Below are 11,098 nucleotides of genomic sequence, written 5' to 3' on the forward strand. Positions count from 1 at the left end.
TTTTACTCGCTAGACATCCAACACAACATACAATGTTTTCCTGGAACATTCGCCACTTCATAATTTTCCCTTTAACAAGGTCGCTTTAGATAATGAATTTCTTAAATATAATTTTTTTTTTTAAATTAAAGATTCATTATTCTGTAAGTAAAAAATGACTTAAATTATTATATTAGAAATAGAAATCAGATTATTTCTTTTCAATTTGTCTAGGAACTATAAATATGAGAACGATATGGCTGATGTTGGTTCTCGTCGCAGTTGTGAATGCTCAACGTCGACTCGCACTTCCCGATCCACGTAGCTGTGCTAATCGTAAATGTTTTAACCACAATTTATCGAATTATTTTTTTGACCGAAGAAAAAATCATTTATCTTTTTGTTTTAAACCTCGATTTAGGAGTACGACATGCCACCTATAGAGACGCTAGAGGTGTTGCACATTCGTATTTCTTCAGTTGGGAGCATCAACCGACTAGAAGTCTCGAAGTAGATTGGCTGGATTCTCGTAATATCTGTCGTAGACACTGTATGGATGCAGTCTCTCTTGAAACACCGCAAGAAAATGAGTTTATCAAACAGCGACTAGCACGAGGTTAATTATAAAACAATATATTTTAATTGCATTTACGTCTTCAAATGAATGTGTTTATATTTTCCATTTTTATATAGGAAATGTAAGGTTCATTTGGACATCTGGTCGCAAATGTAACTTCAATGGCTGTGACAGACCAGATCTCCAACCACAAAACATCAATGGATGGTTTTGGTCTGGTTCAGGAGCCAAGATTGGTCCAACTACACAGCGCAACTCTGGAGATTGGAGTAACACTGGTGGATATGGGCAGCCACAACCGGACAACCGCGAGGCTGCGCAGGTAATTTACTCTTTATTATTTTTATATATTTTTTTTCATTCCTTTCTTTTAATCATGGCTTTTGATAACTTTTTAATGTATGCATTTATGTTACAGGGTAATGACGAGTCTTGCTTGTCGATTCTGAATAACTTCTACAATGATGGCATCAAATGGCATGATGTAGCTTGTCATCATCGAAAACCATTTGTTTGTGAGGACAGTGATGAACTTCTGAACTTCGTGCTTTCTAGAAACCCTGGCATCCGCCTTTAAATTCCCTTCCATAGCTTCTAGTAATTCTTAAATGTTCAATACCCAATGATTTAATTGTACAAGAAGTTAGGGTAAAAGGACTTTTCTGTACTTAATTTCTAATTTATGTATCATTATGTATTCATTATAATTCGAAGCTAAATTAAATTTCTTCATTCATTTTTAGCAGTATTTTAATGAATTTATATCTTTAAAATAAATTTTAGGCGATGTTGGGTATTGAACAGTCAAGGATTACAATAGATTGGATTAACTAGAAGCAGCCTATCTAAGTTTAACTTTTGTACTCTTTTTCTATACAAAATAAAAAGCACTTGCCGATAATTTTGAAATTTTTGCCCCTTTTCCCTAAGTCTTGAAGAGTAACACAGTTTTGAATTTTTAAAAAGCCTTTATTTTTTCTGTTAGTACCTTGCAAATTACACCTTTAAAGCATACTTCCTTGGTGGAAAGGCAGATCGTTTACGTATTTCTTTTGGAGTTTTTCTGTTGGCTTGATAAGGAGTTAGTGCTCTTCTAATAGCTCTGGTTTTTTTTGGCCTCAAATCCAGAGGTTTATACTTGTGGTTTTTGTACAACAAACGCAGATTTTCTTTCTGTTTCTGGTGCATAATAATGTATACCCTAGCTATTGCCTTTCTAACCACACGTCTGAAATACATAGAAAATATAAAAAATGAAAATATGAACTGTCTTATGCTAGTTTTTAATTGTATAAAAAAGTTGAATATAGCTTTTAAATATTGGTTTCAGTTTTGTTTAATCCATAAATTAATTCTCATTTTATAAAATTAATCCCCATTATACATTTGTTAGGTATAGAAAATACAGATAAGTTATTAAGTAAATTTTGTAATTATGAGTATTTGATATAAATAAAATAATAGTCTAAATATTATATATAAAATAATAAGTTTGTAAAACTTATACATACATTTTCGAAAGTTTCGAAGCAGCACCACCAGTAACTTTTGATACTTGAAGATTTGTCAACTCAGTTTTGAGCTCTTCCAACTGCTTGAGCAGTTCATTTTTATCTTTTGTCCTCAGATCAGTACACTTAACCTTACCCTGAAATGATAAGCACAACACTAGTTTACATTTCACTTTTGTATACTTCGGCAATTTCGAAGATTTCAACAAATGTTTTCTTTGATGTTGCCATCAATAAAAGTATATTACTTTACAAATAAAGAGACATTTGATTTAATTCAGTTTAGTATTTAAAGTATAACTGATATAATAAAAAAGATTTATTCAACAAAACATATTTACTTAAAAGTGAGAAAACTAAATATGTTATTGGAATGATAGGTTATGAACACGGTTGTCCTTAAATATAATTCTATTAATAAAAATTTTAGAATATTTTTATTTGTATCACGGCAAAAGAAATTATAATTAAATAACAAAACAATTATTATAACAGATGTTTTAAACAGAAACAGATTTCCACCGATTCACTAACCATCTTGCACGTATTCTCTTGAACGTTAAAAGGGAAATAGGAAAGAAAAACACAAACCAACGAAATATGTAACCACGTGTCTCTAGTGAATAACTAACGTGCGAAATTAGTGCCCTCTATCAACGAAAATATTTATTATATTCAAATAGAAATATATTTTTGTTAAATAAAAGATTTATTTTTCCTATTTTCATTTTAAAGTAATAAAACTTTTATAAATTTATGTTAGTTTCTACAATAAATTTAATAAGAAAATTAATATTATTCAAATATTACTAATTCTTATATTATTACTTTTATATAGTAACATCTTTATACAGTATATCGGAGATCTTCCAGATTTGGATACTGTTTCTTAGGTTATATTTGAAGAATTGAGCAATTTAAGAGAATATTTACAAGAATTACTATTAAATTACAAGAAAAATGCGACTATATTAAATCATCAATTAACTGTTTTTTATAATTTATGAATATAAAGTTACTTGAAAAATATTAATACGGCTAGATGTTTAAAAATTATTTGATATTATACGCAATACATTTAATATGCAGAATATGAAAATGATTGGTATTATTTTTTTATTATAAGTTATTTATATCTCTTCCTGGCCTTTCAAAAGTATTGTTAATTAATACTTCTAGTTCAACAATGAATGTTGAAGACAGTACACAAATAGTTCACCGTGTACTGCTAGATGAAGCTCTTACAAAGGTATATTGTTCAACAAAAATAAAGAGGGAGAAATTTAATGAAAATCTGTATTCTAAAAATTGAGACCTTAACTATGTATTAATGCTATTATTTAAATTTGATGTAATTAAAAATATGTATGTCAAAATAATTCAAAAATTTATATTATTTGTTTGAAGGGAATTGAACGAAATGAAGAACAGTGCAAAATATGGACCGCTTATAAAAAAAATCATCAGAAAGTTGCAGAAGCATTAGAGATTTTCCAAAAGGACTTATATGTAAACTGTATGGTACCAATTGGAAAACGTGCTCTAATGAAAGGAAAATTAATTCATACCAATGAAATACTTACCTGCTTGGGAGATGGATATTTTGCAAAGTATAGTACTTCAGGTGCAGTAGCACTTTGTGAAAGAAGAATAAAAAGTATGTTTAATATATCGCCAAATAATGTAGAATAAGAAATAGTTAGAATTTAATAAACAATAATTGTAAATTTTTATTTTTAGAAGCTGATGAAATTTTAAACAATTTAAATGCAGAAAGGAATTTGTATGAAACTAGAATGATAATGTTAGAAAATAATTTTTTTGAAGATTCTGATGGTAGTGAAATTGTAGAACATTGGAATGAAGATCAAATCACAGAGTGGAAAAGTACTTATTTTTATCTTTTTCTTGTAAATCATATTTTCTATATTTCAATATTTTCTATAAGTATGTAAGTATCCTTTAACTTTTTTTTACAGAAAGACATAGAGAAAGAGAAAGGGAGTATCATCAAAAATTGGCAAAACTAAGACTGGAAGAAAGAAGAAAAATAGAAACTGAAGAAGATTTATTTAATAGACTTGATCAGCTTGAAATTGAAGAAGAATTAGCAGATGAATTTAATAGGTATGTTTATGGGTAGCTAGAATATCAAATCTTTTAAAAGTTATTTCAATTTACAGGTTAGAAAATGAAAAGTATGAATTTTTTGGTGAAGAATTAGAAGAAGAAGAATCATATTATGAATCAGAAAGTTGTTCTGAAAGTGAAGAAGAGAAAGAGCCTAAAGAAGAAGATATAGAAGTTTTTGATTCTGACACAAAACAACCTAATGATTTTGTTAAATCACGTAAGATTAAAAAATTTGTTTTATTTGCAAAACCAGAACATATTTTAAACAAACAGGAAGAAAATTTAAGAAAAGAAAAAGAAGAAGATAGCAAAAGCACAGAAGATTTGGAGGGAGATAATCTTTTGATAGAATTCCACCATTCTGAAAATAATCCAATTGTGAAATCAGATGGAGATTCAATAGAAACACCAGCAGATATTTATAGATTATTTTTTAGATCTAAATCTATTTTAAAAAGATCGCCAAACGATATAAATCCAGAACAACCTGCTTCATCAGATTATAGTATGGAAGAGGAAAAGGAAGAAGAAGAAACTATTAAATCTTCAGCTTATGAAGCTGTAATTAGTTTATCGAATTTTATAAATTAAAAATTTTCAAAATAATAATAGTATTAAATAAAAATATTTTAAATTTTTTTAGGTGGTAAAAGACATCCAAGAAAGGAATACAACAGTTACAAACAAAATTTTGGAAAAGGAAGAGAATAATGATACCCGACTAGTTAGTAAATTTAAAAGAGATCGTCAGTCAAGACAACAATAACATGCATAGGTTTTGATAAATAATTGTTTTGATGATACTTTTCTTTAACAAAAAATATTTTCCCATAAAAATTTAGTTATATGTTATAATATTTAATTAATTAATAGTTACCGATTTTCTATTAAAAATAAAATTTGGTAAATTTAAAAACGGTAAAAAATGTAACTCAAAAATCAAGGAAAAAGACTACTTTTCATTTTTAATCTTCAGGTCCTTTTAAATTAAGAATGTAGTAATGAAAAGATTTTTGGATAAGATTTTTTCGTGATTTTACAAATATTTTTTAATGATTAATTATTTAATAGAGAAAGTAAAATAATAAAGATTGGTATATGAATTATTATATGATACATGTCATGGTTTGTACACACCCTGATGGTTGAGAAAGTAATTTACATTCGCATTAATAAAATGTAACATATGACAGACCAAACAATTGATTTGGTCAATAGGATGTTAATATATTCGACTGAAATTGTTGCTATTGAATAAGAATTATTTGGAATACTATTGATCTTGTATAAAGAATACAGATATAGCAATATCGAAATGGGGAAATGGAAAAATATGCAAAAATTAAAAAGTTCAGAAATATAAAATATAAAAATCCAGATATTTAGAAATCTAAAAACGAAAATATATAAAAAAAAAGAAAAATAAATAAAAGAAATGCAGAATGCCTCTAAACTCTCCGACTCTGAAAAATTGTAATGACTTGATATTGACGTTATATAGTATTGTTTCTTTGTTAAGTGTTTATCTGTCATTTGTTATTTGCACTGTCGAAATTATCATTGACATTTCTTCAAGGAAGAAATTGTAAAATGCAAGTACAAATTTCTTAGACGTTACGAAAGATTTGATATATTAAATGCTATTATATTGAAGATAAATTTATAATAATTATTCCAAAAAAATTATTGTTTCGGAAAATTTGGATTTTCGAGAACAGATATTCATTCATTTTTTTTTTCTCTTTTAGAAACAAACAGTGGAAATGTTAAAGAAGTACTAATAAAACGTAATAGCTATATTATTTTATGTAACCCCCTTTTTTTCCTTTTTTGAAGCAGACATCAATGGGTATTATTTTTATTAATTTATTCTTCAATAGTTTGTTTTTAATACCCTAATAAATATAAGTACACTTCTCTTCTATTACAATTTTATTCTCGTGTTTGATTTTTCTATATATGTATTACTTTTTTTTGCTCTAAAGATTCATCCTTAAATAGAATTATTCTGAGAATATTTGAAATAGTTTTATTTCGCGTTTAAATGTATCTTTGATTCACTTTCGATTTTGATGTCAGATCAAAGAGGTTCTGTGACGCCAAGGATGACGAAATAATGTAAGTACTTTTTGTTAGGCGCCTACTGAGATGATGCCTCTCTTCGTCCAGTTGATTCATTATTCACATCATGTTGTTTCACAACGAACCAGGTACATCAAATTAGCGTGTACAGAGAAGAGAGAAAGAGATCGGTCAAATTGTGCTGAAAGATGCTTGCATAATTGCTCGCTTGGAATGAATTTAGAGCATCCTTTAAGCCCATTTGACCTTGTTTATTACGCTTTAGTACAAAAAGAGATTATTGAGAGAATGCCTTGAAGATCCATTCGATTATCGTGAGTAGAAAGTAGGAAGACCCAATATTGTTATTTAATTCTCTATTATTTATGTAGAAATTCTATTAATATCTAAAAAATGCATAATATTGGAAAAATACAAATTATGGAATTAAATGACTTAGTTATTTTTGTACTTCTAATAAAACAAAAGTTTGGTTAAATATCGAATTTTATTAATAAAAGCATACACTTTTTATTTATTTTTTTTTCAGATAATTTTTTTATTGGTCCTACATTATTAGGAATTATGATTTTTTATGATTTGAATTTATTCCAATTATATGATGCATGTGGTGATACTAAAAATATTTAAATTGTTATTTCTTAGTTTTTCTATTCTTCACAAAATTTCTTAATGAATGTAATGTTGATTTGGGCATATCGTTTATGTAATAAATATGCAACAAAATTTTCCGTTTGAACAATGAAGTATCGACTTCCCTGTAATTGGAGTTTGTTACCGAAAAACTTTCAAGCATTGTTAATTAAACAAATTGTCCCTAGAGGGAGCATGTGTTTATCGCAACGCAATTATTTCCGTTCACGTAACGGTGAACAATCAGGGAAAGGTTACGAAAGGAATCGAAAGTGAGAATTCGCACATTAAATAAACAATAAACCACTCTTGATTAGGTTTTATTTGAACCATTGATCTGAGAGATTAGATCGGGAGCCTATGATTATGTCCATTGTCCAAAATAAGATCAACGATTATTAATTCAGTTACGTCCGGTAGCATCAAGCAAGTCCTAGGACATGGAAAAATATTCTCAGTTACTTGACTGCAGATGAATTAATTAATTAGTTTCCTCGTATCATTCAGTAATTTAGCAGAAAATTGCTGATACTTATCCATTCACTACTTAAGATATCTTTGAAAAATATTGTTCTTATCTTGTTCGATTAAAGAAATCATATTTTCAGTCGTCCTAGTTCTGAAAAGTTGTTTTCGATAATTTCATAAAAACTAATTCTTTATTCTAGATTTTGTTGTCTAGCGAAATTTCATGATCCAGAAATAAGAATACTATAATTATAGATTTATTAGTCCTTTCAGATAAATATTTGCAGAATCATGTTATTCAACCCTTCTATTAGGTTGGTCAATGTAGTTCTCTCAGGGTGCATAATGTGGAGATTGTTAATGTACCCCATAAATCATCACCATTAGTGTTACTATATTTATTACTAATATGTCACTAGAATTACTCTCTAGTAATGTCAATGAAATGAAACGAATCTTTAAATATTTCTCGAATAAATCAGAAAAATAATTGGACTGTCATTACTCAACAGCCGAGACGAAACAGAGAAGATGAATTACGAAACATAATTATTTCCAATAATGTAACAACATAGTCGTTTAGATGGAATGATCAGGTCCAAAGATGATTTTAACACCATTCAAATACAGACTACTTTCTAAATCGGTCCGCATGCCAATCTCATCCTTCTAGCATTCATTTGCGTTGCACGTGATGCCCAGCTCATACCATTCTTTGACATGCGTCGTTGCATGTACTATATAATCTTGTTGACCAAGAGACTCATGGAGACATCTTGCGGTACGTCGAGATAAATGAATCTCCATAATGTAACTTCGCCTGTTTCGAAACAATTGAACGTACTTTATCGACATCAAAAACCAATAAGCGATTAAAAATGACCGATTTTGGACGTTTTATTCTTGCAATTACTCAAAATATTCAGTTGCATTTGATAAAATACTGATTTGTATTAAGATGAAAGAGACTATATACATTTCTTTATGTTTCGTCATATTATTTTAATTATTGTCATTTGTGTATAGTATAATTAGTTACATAACATTGGTTGCTAAACCTCACGATAAAATATTTTGTATTTTCATACGTCAGAGTGGTATTTAGCATAGTGATACTTAGTATTAATAATAATATTAAGATGTGACTACACACAGTACACATTTTTTATTAAATTAATATTGAATTAATACTGTACAATATCGTATACTATACCGATACTTAGTATCAGTGTTACATATTAGTAATTACTTTAATTAGTCACATTCATTAACAACTAATCATCAGCATCATACACACCAATCTAATCCTGGATCATGAAATAACAGTCATTTCTAATTTTATCACCTTTATCCACATTCATTTCATAAATCAGCTCGGAAGAAAACCAGTACAGATCAGATCAAGTTCGCGTCATCAACCTCGACCCTAACTTTTTCCTAATAGGTGCACATACCTCTTTTAAATTCCATTCGTGACACTACAATACCTCTCTTTTACCAAACATGGAATACTCATGAGATCATGCTATTACTCCTCTACGAGTCTAATACAATCTGAGGTTATTTTACTTTCCATAGGAGGGTAGAACGATATGGGAAGAATTCAGTCAAGAGTTACACCATAAAATCCGAGGGATGGACAATGGTCCTGTGTCTTAATTAAGCCCCGATTTGCTAATTAATCCTGCCGCGCAGGTTAGATCTGCCGGCAGGTTGTCCCACGAGGTGAAGTAACCAGCTTTCTCCGATCTGGCAGATGTGTTCCACTCATACACCAGCGCCGCCCCAAAATCGCATACGCCAGGCGCCTAAACAATGGGAAATAAAGCGCGGGCTTTCCACACGCCTGGTGTTCTTATGTGAACTGGAGTATAAGGAGAGACCCCCAGTTTTATACTCGGGGGGAACCACGCGGATCCTCTTCGGGTGCTGTAGGAGAATCCGTGCTCAACAGGAAATGGATCTTTGTAGGCGTAGACGAGCTCTCTATATAAGCCAGCTATACGGTAAAACGTCACTATAATTCAGCATTCCGCACAGTGCTCCGGTTTTCTGAGTACTCCGAAACAGTATGGAGAGAGTGGTGCGACAGGTAATCAGGAATTCACTATCGTGTGGAACTGTCTGAATTTTGGTGCCGGTGCTACCCTGCCGCGAGTTCTATGGTTGTTGATACGTGAGCAGTGATCTGAGAAGTAACGCATTGGGTGACCTGTTGGTGGAAGGATTTGCCGATGTATGGGTATGGTAACAGGAGTCGCTTTTAGAGAGATTTAATCTTTGGCTAGGTTCTTGGTGCAATGGAGGTGTATAGTTGTCCAGAAAGTATGATCTTATAATTAGGAATTCAAGTTGTATAGGATGAACGATGATTTGGAATGATTTGGAGCAAGGGAATTAGAAGATTCTGTGCGTTAGTATGTTCAATATCTGAATTTAAAAATTTAAAAATTGTTCAGTATCATTCAATTGAATGTTTTATTTTTAATTTGAAAACAACTCGGGGTTAGATAGACTGACAGGAGTTTTTATTGCGAACACTGACGAGATAATTAATTAATAATACTCTCGGGAAATTATGTAATTTCCAAAATTAGTATACAATAAATCGCATGTAAAACTAACGTTAAACGGTTATGACAGTTCTCCGTAGCAATCCTTAATTTTCCTAAGCTGTAATAATTCCCTTTATGGGTAACCTAAATTACAGTGCTTTGCACTCATATCCATAATTATCCACTTTCACATGGTTCACCATTCTTCTAGCCTTAGCACTTGGAAATAGTCAAAATTACTTAATTATTCTTCTCTTTTGTAAAATGATTGACACTTCCATAAATTAATTTTAATTACCCCTAATTATATCAATCACTTACAGTTTAACCCAGAATACCTTTATAATCTTTTCATTTCCTGTACTAACATCGTATTAGTTTCCCTCGCCGGAAATATGTCTTCCAGAAAATTCCAATAGTTTCAAACTTAACCTATAAAACTGAAAAAGGTTTTCTTTATTATTTATCCGATTATAAATGTTGCAAATGCAATTTATTAACCTCACGTGCTTCCATCATTGGTAATACTGCTTCAGTAGCTGTGATAGAGTGGGAAAAAATTATCCAGGAATTCAATTGGGACGATTAGATCAACATCATCCTATATGCGCAACCAGTGTGCACCCGGTGCACGAGGTGTATTGGTTGTCAGCTTCCAGGCGCAACTGAACGTTACATGGCTCATTTTGTAGGTACACAGTAAGCTGTTGCATTTCATTATGTAAGTGGACTTGGTTCCGTGTAATCATCTCCGTTCATGCGGCGTAAGCACGTACGCTTTACACGAGAATATAAATAATAACATGTGCATGTCGCAAGCGGTATACGTGCAACTATCTTAACATCGCGTTAAAATGACATCACGCATACACGATTTGGTGGTGCTTGTTACGAAAATCAGAGTTTAAGAGACGTTATGGAGATTTTGACAACATTCAAAATTTACTATTCTAATAGTTTTTCTAGTTTATCCACAAATTTATCTCTAACAATTTTTAGTATATTTTCTGTTGTAATATAAAATCTTCTATTAACATGAGAATAGTAGTTGATATTATATATAATTTTTACAAATTTTTATCAAGCTTTATAAAAATAATTTTCTATTTATAATGACATAAGAATATTAGAGATTAACACAGTAATTTTATCAATATTTT

At 30.2% G+C, this 11,098-nt stretch overlaps 4 protein-coding genes across 5 annotated transcripts in view; 3 read left to right on the forward strand and 1 right to left on the reverse strand.

The window, feature by feature from the left end:
• Positions 1-216: 216 nt before the first annotated feature.
• CTL5 (C-type lectin 5) lies at positions 217-1,435 on the forward strand. Of its 2 annotated transcripts, XM_017908677.1 has the most exons (4): positions 217-315; positions 401-595; positions 673-878; positions 975-1,435. In XM_017908677.1, exons 1-4 carry the CDS (start codon positions 225-227, stop codon positions 1,131-1,133), a joined length of 651 nt encoding a protein of 216 aa, XP_017764166.1. In that variant the 5' UTR covers positions 217-224; the 3' UTR covers positions 1,134-1,435. The 2 variants fall into 2 exon arrangements, with proteins under 2 accessions (XP_017764166.1, XP_017764165.1); XM_017908676.1 differs by having other exon boundaries at positions 673-1,435.
• A 69-nt stretch (positions 1,436-1,504) lies between these two features.
• RpL35 (ribosomal protein L35) lies at positions 1,505-2,668 on the reverse strand. Its single transcript, XM_017908678.1, has 3 exons — positions 2,602-2,668; positions 2,068-2,204; positions 1,505-1,784 (listed from the first exon to the last, which is right to left on the reverse strand). The coding sequence occupies exons 1-3, from the start codon at positions 2,602-2,604 to the stop codon at positions 1,553-1,555; spliced, it is 372 nt and encodes a 123-aa protein (XP_017764167.1). The 5' UTR covers positions 2,605-2,668; the 3' UTR covers positions 1,505-1,552.
• A 419-nt stretch (positions 2,669-3,087) lies between these two features.
• uri (unconventional prefoldin RPB5 interactor) lies at positions 3,088-4,966 on the forward strand. Its single transcript, XM_017908673.1, has 6 exons — positions 3,088-3,316; positions 3,475-3,724; positions 3,808-3,954; positions 4,047-4,194; positions 4,251-4,761; positions 4,844-4,966. Exons 1-6 carry the CDS (start codon positions 3,254-3,256, stop codon positions 4,964-4,966), a joined length of 1,242 nt encoding a protein of 413 aa, XP_017764162.1. The 5' UTR covers positions 3,088-3,253.
• Positions 4,967-9,400: 4,434 nt separating this feature from the next.
• Positions 9,401-11,098, forward strand: part of LOC108553699 (pro-resilin) — a 9,735-nt gene continuing 8,037 nt past the window's right edge. Inside the window, exon 1 of the mRNA XM_017908710.1 lies at positions 9,401-9,475. Within this exon, the coding sequence (XP_017764199.1) occupies positions 9,455-9,475 (21 nt within the window). The 5' untranslated portion in view covers positions 9,401-9,454. The remainder of the gene's footprint in view (positions 9,476-11,098) is intronic.

The sequence above is a fragment of the Eufriesea mexicana genome, unplaced genomic scaffold (genome assembly GCF_001483705.2).
Source record: "Eufriesea mexicana isolate 0111107269 unplaced genomic scaffold, ASM148370v2 scaffold12515, whole genome shotgun sequence".
Taxonomy (NCBI): Eukaryota; Metazoa; Arthropoda; class Insecta; order Hymenoptera; family Apidae; genus Eufriesea; species Eufriesea mexicana.